This window comes from Hippocampus guttulatus, chromosome 12, assembly GCF_054856545.1.
Source record: "Hippocampus guttulatus isolate MCC_2025c chromosome 12, RoL_Hgut_1.0, whole genome shotgun sequence".
Lineage (NCBI taxonomy): Eukaryota > Metazoa > Chordata > Actinopteri > Syngnathiformes > Syngnathidae > Hippocampus > Hippocampus guttulatus.
The window spans coordinates 2,927,072-2,949,785 of NC_141272.1; the positions used below are offsets into that span (position 1 = coordinate 2,927,072).

The following is a 22,714-nucleotide window of genomic DNA, read 5'->3' on the forward strand; positions in this document are numbered from 1 at the left end:
TCAAGTTTGCGTTAAGGTTTTGAAAATACTGTTTGGTTAAGGTTTAAAATTGGGGTTTCAAGCCTGGCTCAGGGTTTCAGTTTAGGCATTTGAGTCTGAGTTAAGCTTTTAAAAATACAGTTTCAAGACTTGGTTAAAGTTTTAAATTAGGGTTTCAAGCCTTGGTGTAGATTTCAAATCAGGGTTAAAAGCCTGGTTTAGGATTTCAAATTAGGCTTTCAAGTCTGGGTGAAGGTTTCAAACTCGGTTTTGGGTTTCAACGCATGCTTTCAACCCTGTGTAAAGTGTGAAAATTAGTGTTTGAAGGCTGGGTTACAACTTGAAATTAGTGTTACGAAACCGGGTTAGGGTTTGAAGTGACAAGTTTCAAGCCTGGGTTAGGGTTTCCATTGTGGGTGCATGTGTGCGTCACTTGCTAAGTACCACAACATATTTCGTCTCAGCTTTTACGACATGATTCACCAGGGGCTTGATGCGTCGTTAACTCAGGACCTTACCCTCGCTGCCAGTCCTGCTGGCCAGTCCCGCACCTTGTGGATGATTACAACCGCTTGTAAATCGGAGGCCTCGCAGGAGTGGTCCTGGTGGGTGCAATAAGTTGGGCATCATCAGACTTCACCTGCGAGTGAACATAAATCAAGGGCGCTTGGTAACAAAGATGCGGCAAAGACAAAGCGTCATGAAGCGACGACCTGACTCGACGGCACGCCAGGCTGCCACGTGGTTTCCGACATCTCATTAAGAAAAAAATAACTCACATACTTGTCCATCCCAAGTCGTTTCAGTTCCGCATTTAAGCAGAATTGACCGTTCATTTCCAATTTGTGTTGAGACTACGTGTAAATAAATTAGGGTTTCAAATTTGGATTTTAAGTCCATACTAGGGTTTCAAGTCTACTTTATCCATATTTTATTAGCATGACCGTCTTTATAAATCTCTTTTTAACCTTCTGTTTCACTTGACAAAATATCTTATTTACGGTTTTGCCAAAACTGCTTACAAATTAAGGCCTGCCCTCCATCATCGACTTCCACCTGCAGTTGAGTAAAGCAAGACTTCATTAACTTCTTTTGTGTGGAATAAAGAAACATGATTTTCATTATCCTCTTTTCTTTTCAATTATTTACAACCAAACCTCTTCAACCGCCTGGACACACGCTCTTAATTTTTCTATACGCGCATGTTCCCATTGTGTTTATTGAGAGCTTCCACATCGTTAATAGCGGCCGCCGGCACTTGGTGGGAGAGAGGAAAAGGTAATTAAAACCGCAATAGCCTTGGCGCTACACGAGGGCGAGGCGGAGGGAGGAGGGGGGGCGGGGAGGCACCGACGAGGCGGCTCCGGCGCGGGTTGGTCGTCCTCGCTGGCTCACATCTTGGTTCGAGCCCGGAAACCAGGAGGCTGACACCACGCTTGGACATTGAGCGCTAAATAGGCATCCCAGGGTCACACGCTCATTTGCTTGTCTAGCAGGGTTCGTTTTCAAATTTGTTTGGAGAAATTTTTCTCGCCGGTGACCTTAAAATCTGAGCGTGCGGCCCGCAATGCTGAAGGAATGAAAACGTTGATCGTTCTCATCAGTCATTGTTATGACAACAAGTTCATAGTTTGGGTTGAAAAAAAAAACAGGGTAAGGATTTAAAAATTGGATTTCAAATGATAGTTTCAAGCTTGGGTACCTGGGTTAAGGTATCAAACAAGGGTTGCGATTTCAAACGGTTCCAAGAGTGACTTATGTTTCAATTCGCTTGTGGTTCATGGTTTTAGATTAGGGTTTTAAGTCTGGGTTAGGGTTTTCTCGCCTGGTTTAAGGTTTTAATCCTGGTTTTGGTTTAAATAATAGATTTTCGATGGCAATCCTGAGGTCAGGCTTTTGTCATCACCATCATCATTTTCTGTACTGGACGAGCAGTGTTTGAAGTCCAATTTTAAATTCCATCCATCCATTTTCTTTCTTCAGGTGCCCGCTCCCAGATGGTCCAGATGGACTCAAGCAAGTCGGGCTTCGTGGGCTCCCAAGTGGAGCTGCGCTGCATTTTCATCAACAGCAACCCCCCGGTGAAGATCTCGCAGGTGACCTGGCAGAAGCTGCTCAACGGCACCAAGCAGAACGTGGCCATCGCCAACCCGGCGCTGGGCGTCTCCGTGCTGCAGCCCTTCAAGGAGCGCGTCAGCTTCAAGCAGGCGGCTGTGCGCCACCGCACGCCCTCGCTGGAGGACACCACCATCGTCTTCTCCAACCTGCAGCTTTCCGACGAGGCGGCGTACATCTGCGAGTACACCACCTTCCCGGCGGGCAACCGCGAGAACATGGTCAACCTCACCGTCTTCGGTAAGTACGTCCCACTGGGATTCACAGCAGGTAGACAGGATGGGATAACGTGATTTTAGCGCTTGAAGACTCGACTTAACAAATGCGGGGCTGTTGCAAAAATGCAGCCCGTTTAAGGCGCAAAACAACAAGCTCCCCGTGGACTTTTGGACCTTGGTTTTTCTTTTCTTTTTTATATACATACTGTAGCTTTAATTCGTTTTGAGTTGATTGGTAGTTTTTGTAGGTTTACTGGTATATATATTTTAAGAGGTTCATTTTTGCAACGTAGAATGAACATTAAATGGCAAAAAGGTGGAAAGATACAAATGAAAGTGAAAAATAGTGGCGCTCTTTCGAGACTGCCAACGAGGCACGATTAGTGTCAGCAACTGGCGACCAGTCCAGGGTGTTGTCTGCCCTTTACATAAAGTGAGATGGGATCGGCAATAGCTCCCCAGCAGTGATCCTAAACAGGATGAGCGGGTTGGAAAATGGATGGATGGAAGACGAGTAATATTTGATATATGAATCTCCGCTTGTATTTCCCGAGAGCATTTTTACAAATGTGTTAGCTATATGTTAGCCTTGTATAGGCACATTAGTAAACGTAATGGTAATGGTTCCAAATAAAATCAAAATTAAGTTTGGCAGTAAATGTCGAGCTACTTCTCTCCTGTTCTTCGCTTTATGAAGTAACGTCTGAGAAGAAATGAGCTCGTTGTTAGCCGTGCTAGTTAGCTTGCTAGCTTCCTTGAGTCGCTAATATTTATTTCACCCATTGTAGAAATACTAACTCTCGTAGTTGGTTGCAAACATTCGTTTCTAGACACCGTTGACTTGGGCTGAGAGGTTAGAGGACACCCTTGACTGGTCCCCAAGGCACATATGGACAAACACTTCATACTCACATTCCAACCAATGAACAATTTAATAAAGCTAACATAACGTTTTGGAAAGTGGGAGGAAGATGGAGTGCACACAAATTAGGTTTTCAAAGCAGTGTTGTGGTTTCAACTTGGCATTTTAGGACCGAGTTAGGGTTTCAAATGGTTGCTTTTTTCAAAATGAGAAAAACTTGAATCTACCATTCTGAGACTGTTTACCATTCGCCTCGAAACCGGCAGCGAGCACCTTCCATAAACCTTTTTTTTCCATTTTATTCATCAGGAAATGATGGGATGCTGAAAGATTCTTTTAATAACAGCAAGGATGGGTCAAAGGTTTTTCGAATTCGAATTCATGGGGGTTTTTTTTTTTTTGCTTGAATGTTTGTTTGTTTTTTTGGTCAGAGTCAGGTAAATCCCTGTCAAAGGTACATCTTCCAATTTATTGAAGCGTTTAAAGAATGGCTGCCGTGTTTTGGCTCAGCGCTCATGTGTGGCCAAACTGCCTTTGAAGGACCCCGGCCATGCACACTTTTTCCTCCGCTCTGAAGCCTTTTGCAAAAGAGACTTTTCACAGTTTGTGTTAGCGCAACCTCGGTGTCAGCCGCCGCGCTTCCAGCTGATGACTCTGCCAGGGGTCGAGGATGATTATTGAGGTGACGCAGCCCCTTTGAACGCCTCGCAACCGCAGCGGGGGCGGGGGAGTTCGTGAAACTACAGCACATAGCTCAGTAATGTTGACCTTTTAACCCTTAATACATCCAATTAGTGCACCCCAGACCTGTCTGACTTGCGTATCTATCTTTCCAGCTCGCAAGTTAGATAGCTAGCTGTAATGTTCTTTCCAGTTTTGAAAAAGCTAGGTAGCTAGCTAGTGTAAGCTATCTTTTTCACCCCCAAATAATTATTTTCTGGGGATGAAAAAAAATGTCGTTTTTGTTGATACACTTCAGAAGATGTTCAGATTTTGGGTGGTGGATTTAATGAGCATTTTATTTTATTTTTCAAAAGTAAGGCATAGTTTATTACACATCTCATCCGACCCAATCTGTAAGCCCTTGATGTATTTTCCTTTGAAAGAAATAAGCACTTACGTTCCCAAACAACTCTTAGATGCTCGTTTTGCATCCAAGAGCCCTTTGCGCTCTTCTTTTGAGCATGGTGAGCTCTTGCGGATCCGCAAGTGTCGCCTTCCCTTTTTGCATTTACTTAAGATCAAGCCTGCTTTTTGATGCACTTCGAAGAGATTGCTAATTGGCACCTCACAAAGGAATCAAATAAGATGAGCGTGCATGTTGGGCCGGCCGAATGGCTCCTCCATCTGCGAGACCTGTTTGGTTTGTTTGTTTTTTAGCTTTGAGGAAAGCATCGCAACTTTGCCTGATTAGTGCTGTTTTGCTTACTTAGCACGCCCCCCCTGGGGAGGTAATGCACTTCACGTACAAAGTCTTTTGTTTAATGAGCTTGAATTACCAGAGGTGGGGGACTCCAGTCACATGACTAGACGCAAGTCAGAATTAGGGCTGAACAATTACCATAATTTTCTGTGAATAATAAGCAATTAAAAACACTTCAACAAACACTTCTCACATTTTGTAGATATGAAATACAAAAAAAAAAATTGTTCGAGTATAGATGTTATAATTTATCTGGCGTCGTCGTCATGGAGATTTAATTTCCTGAGAGCTTAGTTTCCTTGTAAGTCATTATTTACCTTAACGATGTTTAGCGAAAACTGTGGGAATTTGCCAGAATCGTCTCACCCTTTTCCAACCATAGGTGACTTACTCCAACTTTATTTCATTAACATCTCCCTGCATCTTTTGTGCTAAAACCCTCACTCACCCCCTTTTCTGCAGCTCGCCCACTGACTCGCATGACCTTGACCACGCCCACCATCGTGGCCCGCTCGCAGCGCCGCAAGATGACGGTGGCCACGTGCGTGTCGGCCAACGGCAAGCCGCCCAGCGTGATCCGGTGGGACACCAGGCTGAAGGGCGAGGCCACCTTCCAGGAAACCCGCAACCAGAACGGAACGGTGACGGTGCGCAGCAACTACGTGATCGTGCCCGGCCGGGAGACGCACAAGCAGAAGCTGACGTGCATCGTCACGTACCGCAACGAGAGGTTCACCGACAGCGTGGTGCTCAACGTGCAGTGTAAGCATCCGCTTGCTTTTTATAGTCCTTGGAAATACGTAGAACCAGGTCTGTCTTAAATAGGGCCTGACCGATATGGATTTTTTTTTTTAGGCCGATAAATAAAAGAAATAAAATTCCCATCACCAATTGATCAAACCATTTATTAAAGAATAAAATGACTTTTGTTGGGGTCCCCAATGCTTACACCAATAAAGATATAAATTACAGACAGAACGTGACTGTTTTAGAATACTTGTCATTTAGTATTTATTTAACCTTACAACAGAAAAAAAAATGGATGTCTGTGTTCTCAATGGGGTTTTTTGTCTTTTAATTTATTGATTTATTTTGGTGGTGGTGAAATGTTGAATGTCGTTATCTTTGTCTTATGTTCTAATGTGGTCATATGTACCAAAAAAAAAAAAAATCAATTTTAAAATAAATCGGCAGAAAACTTAATCGATCCACCACTAGTTTTCAGAGATTCATCATTTTTACGTAGACTAAAATTAACGACCATCTGAAAGGAGTAGTTTATTTTTTGGGGCATTTCAACATGATTTTTCACCACTTCACTGAAATATATGTCATTAAATTCCATTTTTAGCTGATGCAAATTGGGGGACCCATCGTCTTCCGTTGACTGTAAACTCGTCAAAGTAAACCGAGCGACGCCTCTGCAAACAAACAGACACAAATGAGGCGTCAAATATGCTGCCCTCGACCTTCCTACTTAAGAAACATCCTTCGCAGCCTCGCCTCATCATCTGAACAAACTTTTTTCTTGTTGTTGTTTTTGCACCTCCGCTTTGGATTACAGAGTTAAAGCTCATTTTGAGCTAATTCAATCAATGCTCAAATAGATCGGCTTTTCGGTGTTTGGAGAATTTAATTCAATTAGCCTCTTTTCTCTTGATTCTGTCGAATGAAAATCACGTCACTGTTTTATTGACGCAGAAAAAGGGGAAGCCATTTGTGTTTTGGGGGTTAAACAATTTTTGATGAATCGATGGTTGTGATTGTTTTGGGAGATTTTGTTGACATAATTGGGGGTTTTGGTTTTCGGGGGTGGGGGGGGGGTTGGTGGAGGTTTTGGTATTTTGTTTTACGTGTAATTTGAGGAGCGGATTTTTTGCTTGATGTATTGTTCATAAAGTATGGAGATTTTGTTGGGATTTTTGAGGAGGAAAATAGGGTGTTTGAGAGTGATACAGTTTTAGGAGAATTTCTATGGGGCGTTTACGGGTAAAAATTTTTATTGTGATATGGGGTATACAGGTAAAAATGTTTCATTTGGATTTTGAGGGAGTAATTTTTTTGTTTTGTTTGTTTTTTAAGATTGTGTTAGGATTTTGGAGGAGGACATTTTTATATTTTGGGTGGGGTTTGGAAGCAATGCGTTTTGGGTTTTTTTGGAGTAAAAAATATAGCTTTTGTTCTGATTTCGGGGAGGATAAAAATGTTGAGGTTTCATTCAGAGTTTTGGGGGATGGTTCCAGCTTTTTCGATTTTTTGGGGGAGGACTTTTGGAGGACTACATTATTTTGTGAGACTTTTGCGGCATGAGAAATGGAGATTGTTTTGGCATGATGAAATCAGGTGACATTGTTGACAAAATGAGATGCAGCTTTGATGAGCGCAGACTGGCGTATGAGCTTTGGTATGAAGCCAACCGGCAAGGACAGAACGCAACACGTCTGTTTTGAATGGAAGCAAATTCCGGCCATTTTGTTTTTTGTTTTTAAACTGGAGGTTCTGCAAAAGCACGTTTGTGTGACGCGGCCCGCCCCCTCGTCTGCTCCCTCCGCAGATGAACCCGAGGTGAAGATCGAGGGCTTCGACGCCAACTGGTACCTGAACCGCCAGAACGTGCAGCTGACCTGTAGGGCGGATGCCAACCCGCCGGTCACCATCTACCAGTGGAAACTGTGAGTGGCGCCCACGCTTCACAAAAAGCACTGCCTTTTTTTTAAAAAACGCTTTCATTCTGCTTTTTTTTTTTCATCTAAATTGTGGCAGTTTTCAAACCAAATGATGTTGTTTGTTGGTGTTCATTTTTGGCCTGTTATTTTTAAATATTTTTTTTTTTTGCTCAAACATTTGGAACTTCACGCAGAGCGATGCACAGCTCTATTAATTCTCTGGAACATTTTTCTTTTTTTTCCTGAGTATCGTTTTGCAAGCAGTTGCAGCAGGCTCGTGTATGACAAATTTGCACCACCCGCGGATAATAAAAGCGTAATAAAAGCGCATAATGAACATGAAGTTAACAGAATGAGTGGGCGCGCTCGGCTTTGGTCTTCATGTTGCGAAGCATTTTGAAAATGAGACCGCGGCCTCTTTGCATAGCAAAGTCGACGCACAGAGCATAACAAACATCCCGCATGATGAACAGCCAAATCTATTTTGACGGTCACACAAGTGGAAAGAAAGAAGCCTCGGTCTACATTCAGGTTCTCTTACATTGATCAATCCAACTTGGATGTCCAGGATTTGGATGCTAAATAGCACTCACACAAACAGTATTCATGTGATTCTGCGCCAAAATTCTCCATGTTTCTTCTTCTTATTCCCAGCAGTTTATTTGACATGCTAGTTCTGCGTTTCTCAACCGATATAAACCATTCCAACTTGATCATACGCAGGACATCTTTGGAAACAGTTTCAATGTTCCCCAAAGACAGTCTTTTCCCACCTTTCCCGTGAGCATCTGTCCCATTGACCCGTTCCGGGTCAGCGGTTACGACAGTGGACAGCTGAGCATGTTAGCAGGTTACAGGGTGCATGAATGAGCTAAAATACAGACAACAACTCATCCCGTATTTCTTAACTGATCCAAACCATCCCAAATTCAAAATATTCCCTGAATAAATTTTTTCCCCAGTAATCCACATTTTACATGACAACATTCTCGAATCGGTGCAGACCTATTTCACTTCTTCCACATTTCTCAACTGATTGAAACCATTCCAATTCCAAATTGTTCTCAATCAGGCCACCTAGAGAACTACTTTTTCACAATCCAAAATTTCCTTTTTTTTTTCATGGCATTCCACATTTTTCACAACAAGATAGAAAGTTCAGTCGTTAAAATGTGCTTATCTTATTTTTTCTTCAGTCCACACGCAGCATTTCAGTTCAGGGTCACCTTTTCAGCATTCACACGCGTTTTCAACAGAAGTTGGATTCTCTTGCTCATGTTTTTTTCTTGACCGGTAAATGCATGACATTTGGGTTGACATTGAGTTGTGTAAATACAACAAGGGCATCTCCCGTTTCCTTGCCGCGCTACTTCTCTACGGTTGGCTTGTCGCGATGGCGATAAGAAGCCGACCCGAGGCGGGGCACAATGGCTCCATTGGAGCAGTGATGCCAAAAACAAACAGAGCTCCTATTTGGGGTCTGGCCTTCAAATTTGTGGAGGTTGTAGTACTGGCGGAGGGGGAGTAAACGGAGGAGCTATCAAACAATTCGGTTTTATTTTTTGAAGGAACCTCAATGACTTAAGTCAGGGGTGTCAAATTCATTTTGGTCGCGGGCCACTTTGGAGTTACATTTACTTTGGAGCTGTCACTGCTTCCTTGTGACATGTCTTAAAAACAGCTATTTGTTGTTGGTTCCACGATTGTTGAAGTGAGGGTAAACAGTTTAACAAAATTATTGCAAAATCGCAACATCATTTATTGCACATGACACTTTGACATTTCAGTAGAGATTTTAGCAAAGATCATGCAAGTGGACACACATGATTTTCTTTTGCGGGCCACATAAAATGATGTGGCGGGCCGGATCTGGCCCCTGGGCCATGACTTTGACACCTGTGACTTAAGGCGTAATGACATGATTTATTTTGAACCCTTTCAGGGACAGCGGTTACTACAGTGGACAATTGATCAGGTTACAGGTTATCATTATTGGTGCATGAAAGGGTTAAATGATCACCATCACATGTTGCACATCTGCCGAGGTTTCGGGTTCAGATGCTAGCGTGTGCTGTATGACACAAGTTAACAGCGTGAGACTTTTAAAAAAAAATGGTACAGTTAGTATGTGAACATACGTCATTGAGCAGATTGGGCAGCGGACAAATGTTTTACATGGCTGCTTTAAATGATGCGTCTATTTCTCACACCGTACCAGAAAGGCCTGTTCCACGAACACTGTTGGGGCCCTTTTGTAAAAAGCCAGCGTTGAGCCCAAGTACACAGAGATAAATGTGGCAATTTAGGCGCTAATTGCTCAGCGGAGGCGAGGTGTATGAATAAGTCACGCCGGTGGAGTGGACGTAGATTAATAGATCGTTGTCGCCACGCCACAAGCCTCCCTCCAGTTAGCGTCTAATGAGGCACCTTTATGCATGCATATACAGTATACGCACGCACACACACGCACACACACGCGCACACGCACGCACACACACACACACACATACGCACACGCACACACAACACTTTCAAAAAGAAGAGAAGCTCGGATAAAGAACTAAAAGGACGATCCAAGGGGGGAGATAAAGGCGGCCGAGAGGAGAGATGTGATCTAGCAAGACGAGGGCGCAGCGCTGACGGATCGGAAGGGACGGCCATTGCTGTCCTGAGAGCCAGACGCCAAATTTGTTGTGAAGGCTCCCCTGGGCTCGGCGATGGAGGTCAGCGCAAGGCTGTGACGGAAGTGTCCGGAACAGGCTATTCCAGGGGGTTGCGTCACTCCCATCCGCGCCCACGCACACACACAGACACATGCACACGCACGCGCACTTGGCACATAGCATAGCAGAGCTGAGGTGTCACTTGCATCTATTGACATTCATATGTCATCATCAGGATATCCACGCAACATCCTATTTATTTTTCTAGTAAAAACAAATGGTGTTCATATTAACAATAGCAAAACAAAAATGCACTTGTATCAGCTTAAAAAGAAATGAATCTCTGTTTATAGTGAAAACAATAACACACGCATCGACATAACCACAGTCAGGGTTAAAAATGTCAAAACAGAAGCGCATTGATACAAGTGTCGAATCACCGTTTATTTGAAAAACAAAAATAAATGAAATAATAATACACTCATGCACAGCATTGCCAACAGCTACAGATTGTTTGTGTTTTGTTGTGGAATTTACTGAATGCTATTCTCGTTGTTCCCATAACACTGATTGTTCCGGCTGATATGTTCAAAAGTAGCGAGTCCTCATTAACACTTTATCATTTGATCAGATGGCGGTTCAGGGGGCAGAAGCTCCACAAACACGAATGTTGACCCCCCCCCCCCCCCCCCCCCTCAACCCTGACATACATACCTGTTAACATCCCCCCCTCAGGCTATTTTACCTGTTGGGACCAGGTTGCCTGGTAATTTAATATGATGGATTGAGATGCAACTCTGTGTAATGTGACATACACACGCAGGCATATTTTCTGAATGCTCTCCCCACCCCCCCATCCCCCGTTTCCAAACCTTGCCCAGGGCAGCTTTTGCCGTCCTAAAACTTGCTTATTCTTATTCATTGACATTATATTTTCAATCAGTTATATGGATTTTATTTTGTTTTCTTTACACTGTTTGTGTTCTTTTTTTGGCATTTTAATTTCAAGTTTTCTGTTGTCTCTTAATATACATTTGATTTTATTTTCATATTTTTTTAATTTGCTATTGAATGCTTTTAGTAATATTTTGATTTGTTTCATGGATGGATTTTAATGTTTTAGTTTATGTATTGTCTATTGCTATCATTAATATTATTAGCGTAAGTAGCAGTAGTAGTGCAAATGAGCAACATTGGGTAGTTGGTATCAGTTTAAAACGCAAAACTACAATTATTTTAACATTAGAAAAAATACAATTAACACAAATCTGAGTAAATGAAATAAGTTAAAAAATACTAACAATTAAAACATTGGGTTTAGTTTCAAATTCATGAAAAACAAGTTTAAATTTTCTTTTTGAACTTCTGTTCCTTAAATTAGAATTACGATTTTCTACTAAACCCTTCATGCTGCAGTTTTCCCGTTGGCTTCCCTCGTAATTGAGAGTGATGGATGATGGTCGCGATCCATGCGCTGTCTAATCCCGTTATTTCCCCTAATTTCCTGCCTTCCTACTCAACACCGCGTCCCTTCCACCTTCCAGTTTGAACGGCTCTCTGCCGAGCAACGTGGAGATCAAGAACAACAGCCTGTTCTTCAAGGGCCCCGTCACCTATGACCTGGCTGGAACGTACGTCTGCGATGCCACCAACGGAATCGGCACACGCACCGGCATCGTGGACGTCAACATCACCGGTAGGCGAACGTCCCTCGGTGCTACTTTGTTCCTTTCACTTTCTCTGGCATGGCTTCATAACTGACAACGCCAAAAAGCTACTAACGAAGCTATGAGCTGTCCCCAATGCTATGTTTTGCTAACAGCTAGCTCTTGCGTGAGTGGCATAGTGAGTGCGTATTTTTGCGATTGGTTAGTCAGTAAGTGGTTGCTTCGCGCTGACAAAACAGAAGTTGCAAAGATGCTAGTGGCTAGTATTGTATGGACGAAAGCCTTGTATGTCACTGAGCAGCGAGGGTTGATGAGTGTTTGAGTACAGTCCGAACCTGGATTTATTTTTTTCGTTAGGATTTCTTCAAGGCGAAGATGTTTGTGAGATGGGCGCCAACAGTTTTAATGGTTGCAACCAGCTTTTCTTGTCGCCAGGAGACAACAAAACTGTGACCGTTAAAACTGTTGGCGAACATGTTAGCCAAGAATATGTCGCTAAGTGTTAGCTGACCATGCACTAAATGGAAGAGGTTGCTATGCAAATGTTACCCTTTGAGCGAGTGAGTGGTGAATGGGCAGTCCCGAAGCGCTAGCTTAGCAGTGGCTGAAGTTTCTAAAATAATTGGTAGCATTTTATGGAGTGACTCAATCATGTTTTGGCTAAAAACAGGAGATGCAGTTTTTTTACTGGGCAGCAAAAAAATGCTAATGTGTGGCACCATTCCTAGTTAACTCGTTGCAAGAGTTAACGTAGCACTAACCAAATGATTAAGGTTAATGTCAATCGATCACCGTGAGGTTTTTTTCTTGTTTTTAGCTTTTCATTAGTTTTTGACAAAATACTCCCACACTAGAAGCTAGCTTTGCACTGACTTACTAGCTAGATCTCCGCGGTAGCTAACGATACATAGCTTCTAACAGGTAGCGTAGGAGAGCGTCTTGCTTGGAAGTTTAGGAATGAAGATGAGCGGTGTGATACCAGGAATAACATCAGGGAAATGGGGAGCGCTATCCTTGATGTGATGGATGATTCAGCCTCCTTGCGGTGGGCGGTGTAACATCAGACTCAAATATATGGATTTCTTTCTTTTTTTTTTTAACACGCCTTCTAGGCGGGGGTGGTGGTGTACCAAATCTCCAGGCCTGTTGTTGACTCACATCCTGTCTTTGGGAACAGCTGCCATACAGTGTTTTTTTTTTTTTGCTATTCTTTCCTGATAGGGGCAGTGGGGGTGTATTGTGTGATCATTCAGGTGTGAGAGGCGGCAGTTAGCCACCAAACAGGAAAGAGAGGAAGCAATCGTCTCGTATCAAGGGCCCCTAAACGTGTCACAATGCTTCGCAAAGACAAAGAGGGAAAGGCACCGAAGTCATTTTCTATATTTATTGTAAATGAGCAGGCTTTGTTCCATTGCCGGTGTCTGTGTCTTTGTGTTGAGTGACTCCAGAGAGGTGATACTTCATTTAAGCACATTCAGCTGCTGGATGTTTGCAGAAGCCATTTGAATACCGGCTCGTTTTCCCGCATTGTTTTGCAGCGCACACAAAGTGTCCTGGTTCTGCGTAGATGAAGAGCAATCGAGCCGCATCCTATCTAGGTAGCCGACAAGTAAGGTCAGAATGTATTTGTGCCCACTGGTGGCTGGTGAAATAACAAATGTTTCTTTCGACCGTATGCGGCAAACCGAACTTGAACTGAGTTAAAATTTAAGTGGCCCCGCACACACCTGGTGACATTGTAAATGTTGATCAACGCAATATTTGTCTCAAGAGCTATTTGTGTGCGAGTTTTCTCAGGCCATATCTAGGCAGAAAACCATATCCGGGACCAGAAATTAAGTGCACACGTCCAGCTTGTGAAACTTTGTGTCTGATTATTGTTCATTTGAGTTGAAATAAGTTTATACATTGATCGACCAAAATCCCGTTTTTGGACAAGTAAAAGGTAGCAGTCGAACCCAACGCAACAGCTGGGAGTTGCAACACGGCGGCCTGTCAAATTGCAGGGCAACAGATGACTGTCAAACATGGGGTAGGTTGCTGTTTGATGTGGGGAGAAATGCGGCGGCGTGTCAGAACCTGCACGCAAGCCTCTCACTCGCAGGTGCTACATGACAGGGAGATGAAACTGTTTCCTGGTCCGATGCTGGTCTGGACTTGTTTTCGTCATGTACAATGCCAGTTGATTCTCTGGAACGTTTTTGTAACAGCATATGTAAAACACACTCAGGGTGTCTAAGTTCAGGGGTTCTTACATTCTTTAGGTCCAAGAGAGAATATTTTCCAAGGACCCTCATAATCCTAATACCAATGCAATATAACTACCAGGTACACCAGAGGAATTATTTGATTTTTTTTAGATTGCTAAATGTAATTATTGACATCAGTTGTATCCAAAATGATTAACATTGCTCAAGATACTTTTTGTTTTACATCAGCTTCCAGTCAATAGTTGTTTCTTGACACTAAAACAAGATTATTTGCCAGCTCTGCATTGAGCTTCCAACTGGCTATTTTGTGTTTGGAATCAAAACAGGTGACATATGCTTTTATTTTGATGCAATGCTACTGTGTCTTTTTGTCCGAGAGAAAGAGCAAAGAAATGCTAACTTGTGATCAGAAGACTCAAGCTTAGCACTGACTTCCCGCAAGCTAACAGTGCGTCATTGCTATCAGGTAGCATTAGTCCAGAGCTCTTAGATTTTTTTTGCAGCCCCCAAAATGCTGACAGTTTGATTTATGCTCATGTGAAGATGGCAAGATCGTGTGAATTTGCGGCTCGCAACGTTTATGTGTAGCTAGCTGTGTGATTAGCATCACTTTTTTGTGTGTGTGTGCGTGCGAGGTTCCGCTAATTTTGTTTGTCTTGCCTCCCGGACAAGGTTGTTTTCCGTACTCATACGTAAGATTTACAATCAACTATTTTAACCTGTTTTGGATCATTATTCAATGTACTGCTAACCGACTGAGGAAAAAGTGCAATAAAATTCGAACTTGAGATGAGACCACTCGAACCGACGGGTCGCTAACTGTGTGTACCCGCTGACAGGTCGCGTTAGTCCATAGCAAAGTGATTTTGTTTTCTCAGAAATGCTAACAGACTGTTTCTTGTGCTCCGGTAACTTGATTTTTGGTGTTGTCTTCCGGTCAATCCTTGTTTCTTGCCTCCCAGACAAGTTTGTTTTTCCTCCTCATGCATTTCATTTCCAAATGCTGCTTTAAAGGGCAGAAATGTAATCATTTCATATTTAGTCAATAACTTGTTCGCGACTTGGCCTTTTCCCACCGGCTCCGAACTGTATCCGAGGCGCTGACAAAAAATATATGACGTCCGCAGTCCATCAAGATTGGGGCGTTATCCGAATGCGCCGCCGCTGCATGCGACGTGCATTATGTATGAGCGTGGACTGACACAGCAATATACGCCTGCCAGGAAAAACATCCTTGGTTCCAGTTTTCACTGAGATAAAATGTCTGAGACAAGCTGTTGTGTATCCGAAGAAATCTGTTTTCTCCGCGTCGGGAAGCAACACTGATGGAGCACTTAAGAGAGGCAAATTTTAATCACGCTTCTCGCTCTTGGTGCCGCCATTTGTCAGCGCTCAGCAGATAGCAGCGGCCAAGGAGCGCCTTGTTTCAATTAGTTTTTGGGGGGAAGGCGTCGAACCGCGGCGAGTCACGTGGCCACCGAGCGCTCCCTCCAAGGACACGCGTCGCTCGTTGCAATCTAATGAAGCACGCTCGTCTTTTAATCACTTCTCTCGTAAGATAAACTGAAGAAAAACAGGGCTGGTTTTTACCAAAATAAATTGCTTATTCCCCTTTCGCTCGCAACTCTAGAGAGGGGGAGCCGACAAGTGGTCCGCTCCGATTAATCAGCTCCTTCGCGAAGGGCATCGGATGTTCAGACCATGCCTGGGCCTCGGCCTGTCTCGGCAGCAAATTAGCCACGTGCAATTGTAATTTGCTCTGAAATGTTTTCATTTAGTTGGGCAAACTTCCAACAGTCAGACACCATTTTGTGTGTTCGAAAACCTATTGATATCCTACGTTGGTTTACGCTGTTGCCCACCTCTGCAAATGAGTCGGATGAAATTGTCATTTTTCTCACCATCAAATTCTCGAGGAGCAGATCCAACCAATGTTTGGCTCGTGAAGAGCGATTGATCCGCAACAATTGTTCTTCCTGTAGCCCAAAACGGTATCGGTGAAGAACAATGAATGCGCTGATCCGGAAATTAAGTAGATTCCCTTTAAATTCTGCCATTTTCTTAACATGGTTTCAAATCAAAACCAGCATTAGCCTATCATGGCCGCCAACTAGATGGACTAAAATTAAATGGCCATCGCAACTGGCTGTTGATGTTACCCACCTCATATCAACCAAATTCTCAAATCTCAAGTCCAAAGTTTGGCCACTGAATAACTATTGACGCGCTTATCGATCCTGGCAACAAAATAGACGGGCTAAAATTAAGTTATGCGCACCTGGCTGATGCGCTAACTCATCTACGCAGCAAATCGGAAAGTCCAAAATGAATTTTGACTCACCAACAGTTGGCTAGTAAATTCAACGGTGTGCTTCGCCGTCACAGCGGCCGTGGAATGGCCATTTTTTTTTTCCCTCGTCCGCTTATCCCGGTCAGAGTCACGGACGGGCTGAAAGTCTGTCAAAACCTGTCAATCACGGGGCTGACACATGCTATACCCCAAGTGCTGCGAAATCGGAAAGTTCAAGACGAAATGCAATATAATGACACTGCCGCAAGGGAGGCACGGTTGGATATTTACCGTATTTCCTTCTCCCTTCTTCATTTCCTTCAACGTAGCGAAAGAGAGATCCTATTTTTAACCCGCAGATCATTTGTGATGTTGCATTTTCATCAACCTCGGAGAATGAAGACATTTTATCTTGCGTGAGTCTAATGTATGTGTTTTTGTGAACATCCGAGACAACGCTTTGGTCTTCAATGAGCCGGAGATACTTTTTATGAACCCAAAAGACGATTCATTCTTTAATGAATCTAGCATGCTTTTCCTATCAGGCCAAAGACAGTTCAAGCTTCATTTTCACTGACATGTTTTTTTTTTCATATTATGTATTTTTGTAAAGCACGGAGAGTCTTCCGTGCCCTTTAGATCTATTTTTTAGATTACCGCTATGTCTTCATTTAAACGTTTATATAAACATCAAAGATAATTGAGTCTTCAAAAAAGCTAATGTACATTTTGGTGAAGATCAAAGGCATTTAATAGTCTTCAGTGAGCATAAAACGTGTTTTTTTTTGTTGTTTTTTTTTAAACACCAAAGACATTTACGAGTCCTCAACAAAATGCCTGCTTTGGGAAACATCAAAAAACCAATCGAGAGTCTCAGTAAACAGTACGTACATTTTCGTACACAACAAAGAAAATGTGTGGAGACTTCAAACTAACCTCATGAACACATTTTTGTTAACGTTTAACTCATTCAGTACCAACCAATTCTAGACCAAGTCTGAAAAGACGTTTAAAAACGTCATTGGGAGTGAATGAGTTAAAAAAAAACAAAAAAAAACAAAGTCCTTGTAATGAACTTGATGTTGTATTGTGGAAAGGCAGCGCCGCGCCGCCCGTGGTCATTTAGGAGAAGGAAATCAGCCCCTTCATTACGCTAATCACCTTCCCAAACAAGCGCGCTCTGTTTTTGCGCGGCCGACAAATGGATGCTGCCGTCTTCATTTTCTTTCCCGGCACAATAAGTGGTGATGAATGGCCTCTCTGTTTGCAAAGGCCTCACTCACAATGATGCCATAATCGCCCACACTGTTGCCGTCGCTGTCTTTTGTTTTCACTGGATTGACAAATGTGGGAACATTTCTTTTTCCCTCGCCGTTAAGTCGGCCTGTGGAATTGATCATTTAAAAAATAAAAAAATTAAATTACAAAAGTAAATAAACCACGCCCACACGGACATATGATCACACATGTGGGAAAACTTGAGTCGCGTGTGAAAGCTTGCTCGAAAAAGTAAGATCAAACGCTGCGGCATTTATGCAACATTATGGGGTGATTATGAGGATTGCCACATCCCCCGTCAAGTATGTCAATGGTGGCCGCAAGGTAGCAGCAAAGCACGAAGCTCCTCAATTCACTTCAATATAGTTCTCGGCAGATACATGTCAGCGGATGGTGCCAAAGCACTGCATGAAGCGCCTCAACTCACCTCAACATAGTTCTTTATAGCCAGCTGTCACTAGCGGGTGTCAAAAGCATAAAAGCAGCAACTTTTCACCAAATAATGGAGGATTAGTGCCCCCCTCCCAAAAAAACAGCAAATAGATGAAATCCCATTCATGGATATTGGACGTCAAACTTCCTAATTTGAAACGGCATCAGTTGAATGTGAATATTTCAATAATTTCTCCCGGGCTCTTCTGATGGAACCAAATGCCGTTCGTCATGTAAAATGTTGCACTTTTCACGGTTTCCGAAAAAGAAGACAAACTCTCTAAATATGCGGTATCTTATAACTCATTGAGTGCCAGTCATTTTCTGGCTCCTCTTTACCCAACAATGTGAATTTTTTTTTGTAAAAATACATAAAGGTGTACCTGGGATTAAATGCCTGGATTCTTTAAAAAAAAAAAATTTAAAAGTGAAAAAACATCTTTGGCATTGAAATTAAGAATCTCTTTTTACGCTCTTCCCATTTCATTTTAAATGTCATAAAATGTCCCTAAGAATAAAAAAATTAGCATTTTTTTTGTTCACTTATTGAAAGGAATACGAACTGAACCGCAAAAAACTAGGGCACTTACCAAACCAAGTTTTTACTCCAAGCAATTATACATTTATGTGGTTTCACTGTTTTAACTGGTCCAATGAGGGCGACCATATCTGTGAAATGAACTGTGATGAAAATAAGGTTTTTGGTTGTTGTTGTTTTTTTTTTTTTTTGTTTAATCCTTTTTTTATCGGGATCAACGATGGAGGAGATAATATCAGATAAGTTGAAGTTCAGCCAGTGGGCAAACCTTCCGGAGACACTTTTTTTCCCCTTTTTTTTTGTCTGCATCGAGGTGCACAAAGCTTTTTGTTCAACCAGATCCGTCTTGAACGGGAGTAAAGTGAATTCATACATGGATAACAACCGGCAGCAGGAAAAAGAATGGGGGGAATGAGATGGGCCCCGGCACATGATGAAAGTGGATTTTGGAAAGGATTGAAGGCCAAAAGAAACTTTTACCTACTTAACAAACTAAGTGTATGCCTCACTTTTTTGGAGAGTGTGTGTGAATAATCCAACGCTGCTCTGTATAAAACTTCCCATCTGGCAAGAAAACAGCGAAAGACATATTGACAAAAATACGAAATGTACATTTACTGAGATGAAAAGAAGACCCCGGAATAACTTTTGGAAAACATCCACGTGAAACCATTGGTTTTGCATCATCTAAGAACGTTATTCTTACTGTAGCACTGCACATATCATGTCTCAAGTCTTATTTTACCACTATTATTTCTTTTGAGAATATTTTACTACATAGTAAACACTCACTTGTTTGTACTGCAGTATGTCGCCGTCAGCCTCCGATACTTTATTCAATGAGGCTAACATAACAGCAATAAAAACAGTATGAGATCATGTAAAATCTAGAAATTAACTTTCCGCATGTGTTCATGAATATTAAAGACGGTGTTGGAGTCGTAAATGTTTGTGTCAAAATAGAAGCACCAAGAACAATGTTGAACCCTCAATTAATCTATTACTGTATAGGTCTTTTTTTTTTTAAACATCGCGGATAAATTTCGAATCAGCAGCTTTATTGCCTTGTAATTCCTTTTTGCCGACTTTATTTGATGTTCTTCTCAGCACTGGTTTAATGACGAAAAGTACCGGCAAGTGCTCGAATCGTGCAGTTCGTCCATATTGCTGTGCATCCTTTGGCTACATTAGCCTGCTAGCATTTGGGCCTGCTAGCATTTGGGCAGACATTGATGGTCCGACTATTCATGAGAAATTTGAGTAGTTTTCCACAAACTCAATGTTCTTTAAACAAAAATCTGACAATTTAGCAACTTTAATGAGCATGTACAGTACTTTTTCATACCGCCTTCAGTGAACTCACAAACGTTTTTGTTGGCTTCCAAGTCAACTCAGAGTCATCACTGAACCGAACCAAAGTGTTTTTGTTCACTTTGAAAACATTTTAAAGGGTTCCAAGATCACCAACATCTTAAATGGACGTTAACGTACATTTTTTGTCAACATATAAAACAATGTAGCTTTTTACGTCGCCTTACATCCTTTTTCGGAAACATCAGACAATTGAATGTCTCAAATGAACCGAATGTCTGCGGTCTGCGTTTTAGTAAAAATGTATCGTGTTCCCTGATCCTAATTGACATTTTCATAGACATACAGCACCATTTTTAGACGTTAATGAACCTAACGTACATTTTCCTTAACACGAAGAACCAGACAATTTCGCATTGCCAGTAAGCTTAACGTCTGCTTTTGTTCACATCAAACACTTGAGACTCTTCACTGAACCCGACAAACGTGTTTGTCTCTTGCCTCATCTATGAAAGTTGTTCTTAACTCGCTGTGCGATACGAATAAGGAAGCATTCTTGTGTTTACCACACATCAAAGTAAATCTGGTATTGCAAGGGGGAAAAAAACGATGCCGTATTCCCGCTGCACTTGCACACCAGGAAGCTGAGAAGCACATCAGGCAACGGTTGCTTTTGTTTTTTTTGTTTTTTTTTGTTTTTTGTATCAGATGACAAACAGCCTTCTGTTACGTCTCTGCGGAATTAAAGTAGCGATGAGCCGGCGTGTATCAACATGTTAGCGCGACCGTTCATCTGCGCTCTCTTACCGTGTGAAATGTGTTTGTCGCGTCGGCGTCGATCTCCGTCGCCGCTCCCGACAACCGACATGGCGGCTTATGTGATTCGTGGGTGCAAAAAAATGAATTGAATGTGCGCGTTTGTGTCTCGCACAGTAAACCCCATTTGCCATTTGCGATGCAAAGATATTTATAATCGCACATAAAAACGCTTTAAAATAAGGTTTTGGCGGGGGGATTCGGTTTCGGATTTTTAATCGCTGAGTGAAAACATGCAGCGAAAACTCTCCGGAACATACTTACTCTTTTTTTACCCGCTGTGACCAACTCACTTGTCATTGTCTCCCATCAGGCCAAAATGGGACTGATTTGTTGAAAGAAAGAAAAAAAAATCCCCATTCTCAGTGGCTTTGTAACGTGAAACCTATTCATTGTGGGGGGAAAAATGTATATGAAGACACGCTAGCGTGGCGCGCAGGCCGCACGCTGCCGGGTAGGTTGACTCGTCTCCCGCCCGACCTTGTCGCTCTGCAAAACGACGCGGTCTGTCGCACTAACGGGCCGGGAGGCTTCGGGCCGACGGCGGAGCGACGCGTCCTCGCCGCGGTCTCGCCTTGGCCAAGATCACCCCTCGTTATCCAAATGAGGCATTAGCATCCGCGCCTTTCAAGACCGCGCGTACGTGCGCGGTTTACTTGAGCTAGCGCTTAAGATACCGTCATGCTCATTGAAACCCTTGAAAATGAAGTTTCCATCCAAGCTGTTTATTTTGTGGGGCGATGTCGAGGTGTGTTTCGGGTCTTCGGTGTGTACCGAATGTTTTGTACATATCAGTCATATGTAACGATGAACCTTATGTACCGTTGTGTCAATTATCACTGACATTATGAAGCATTTGCCCTGCGATTGGCTGGCGACCGGTTCAGGGCATACGTGCTGGATTTCATTCGACACAACTGGCAGCGGGAGTGAATATTTTCTAAATAACGAAAACGTATTGACACAGGCTTCACAAGATGGAGAAGGGGCCTGGGGGGCATGCTCCTCCATCTTGTTGTTGTGAAGGAGTAAAATGTCACCAGGGGAGCGCATGTGACAGGCAAGCGCCATTTATCATCAACATTTCTTTCTGCGAGCTTTGCTTGTTTGGCCTCTCCGGAGGATACGAGGGCAGAACGGCCCGAGCATCCCCCCCCCCCCCCCCCCCCCCCTCCCCGTCCTCAATCCCGATGTCACGCCTCCCCGACAGCGCCGTCATTCATGTAGGTCAGACGCCGTCAGCTTGAGATTTGGAAATTGAATAATCATCAAATGGCGGTTTGGAAGAACGAATAAAAGCATGATGAGGAGAAGTAGGATGGTATAAAAAAAAAAAAAAACAGCGCGCTGCCGGCTTAAAAAGAGCACGGGCCTGCAGATTTGCGCGCCGTAATGCGCGCTGACCCAATAACTCGTCCTTAGGTCACGCCGTCCACTCTGCACTACAGCCTCTCGCAGGCAAAAAAAAGAAAAAAAAAAGTGCATTAAGGATGCCAGACGAGTTGCCGGAAACAGATGGGGACATTATAGAAGCCCTCATCCAAATGTCCGCCTTCACAAATACAAAATACAGGTTATGATTTCAATTTCTGGACGATCCGGTAGAACGGCTTTAACAGCAAGATGAGTGACCTTCCCCCCCGCTGCAGCTAATGATGCTCATCGTTCTTGTTTGGGAACTTGCAAAAAAAAAAAAAAAAAAAACGCCTTCGCATGAAACTGTTCCTTGTCCCGCTGTGACTTTGGCGACATTTCCAAGGCAGGCGTCAAAGGCTGCCATCACCTGATCCTTCATGGGAACCCGGCGGCAGGCACTATTTCATGTCCTCCATCTTGTCCAGGCTAATTAGGCTCCAATGACGCGACCGAGGACGCGCCCGTGAATCGAAGGCCGCGGATTACGGGAAAGCCTTTTCCCATATTTAACCCGCTTTTGACTGGGTGGGAGGATGTGTTCCTGGAGAGGGCGACCTCCGATTCATGTGGGTAATGAAGGCCTGTGTCGCCGTAAATCCCATTAGTCGCTCGGCTTAAAACCTGAGTTGATATTGGAGACGCCGTCTTGGCAAAAGAGAGGGACCGGCCGGGTCTTTGGATTACGCACCATTGAGTTGGAGAAAAAAAAACAATGGAAGCTGGGTTGTCCATTATTTTGGCTTTGCGTTTGATCAGTCGGGACGCTAGGCTGCATCGCTGTAGCCTAACGTTAGCTTTTGAGCTAACTACAACAAACTATCCTGTTATTT

General features: G+C 43.1%; 1 protein-coding gene across 3 annotated transcripts in view; it reads left to right on the forward strand.

Annotated features, from left to right (window-relative positions):
* The window catches only part of nectin1b (nectin cell adhesion molecule 1b), a 157,372-nt gene that overhangs the window by 56,763 nt on the left and 77,895 nt on the right, over positions 1 to 22,714 (forward strand). For all 3 annotated transcript variants that reach the window (XM_086124814.1, XM_086124813.1, XM_086124815.1), the window contains 4 exons: positions 1,963 to 2,334; positions 5,060 to 5,359; positions 7,152 to 7,269; positions 11,471 to 11,622. In XM_086124814.1, coding sequence (XP_085980940.1) covers positions 1,963 to 2,334; positions 5,060 to 5,359; positions 7,152 to 7,269; positions 11,471 to 11,622 — 942 coding nt within the window. The remainder of the gene's footprint in view (positions 1 to 1,962; positions 2,335 to 5,059; positions 5,360 to 7,151; positions 7,270 to 11,470; positions 11,623 to 22,714) is intronic.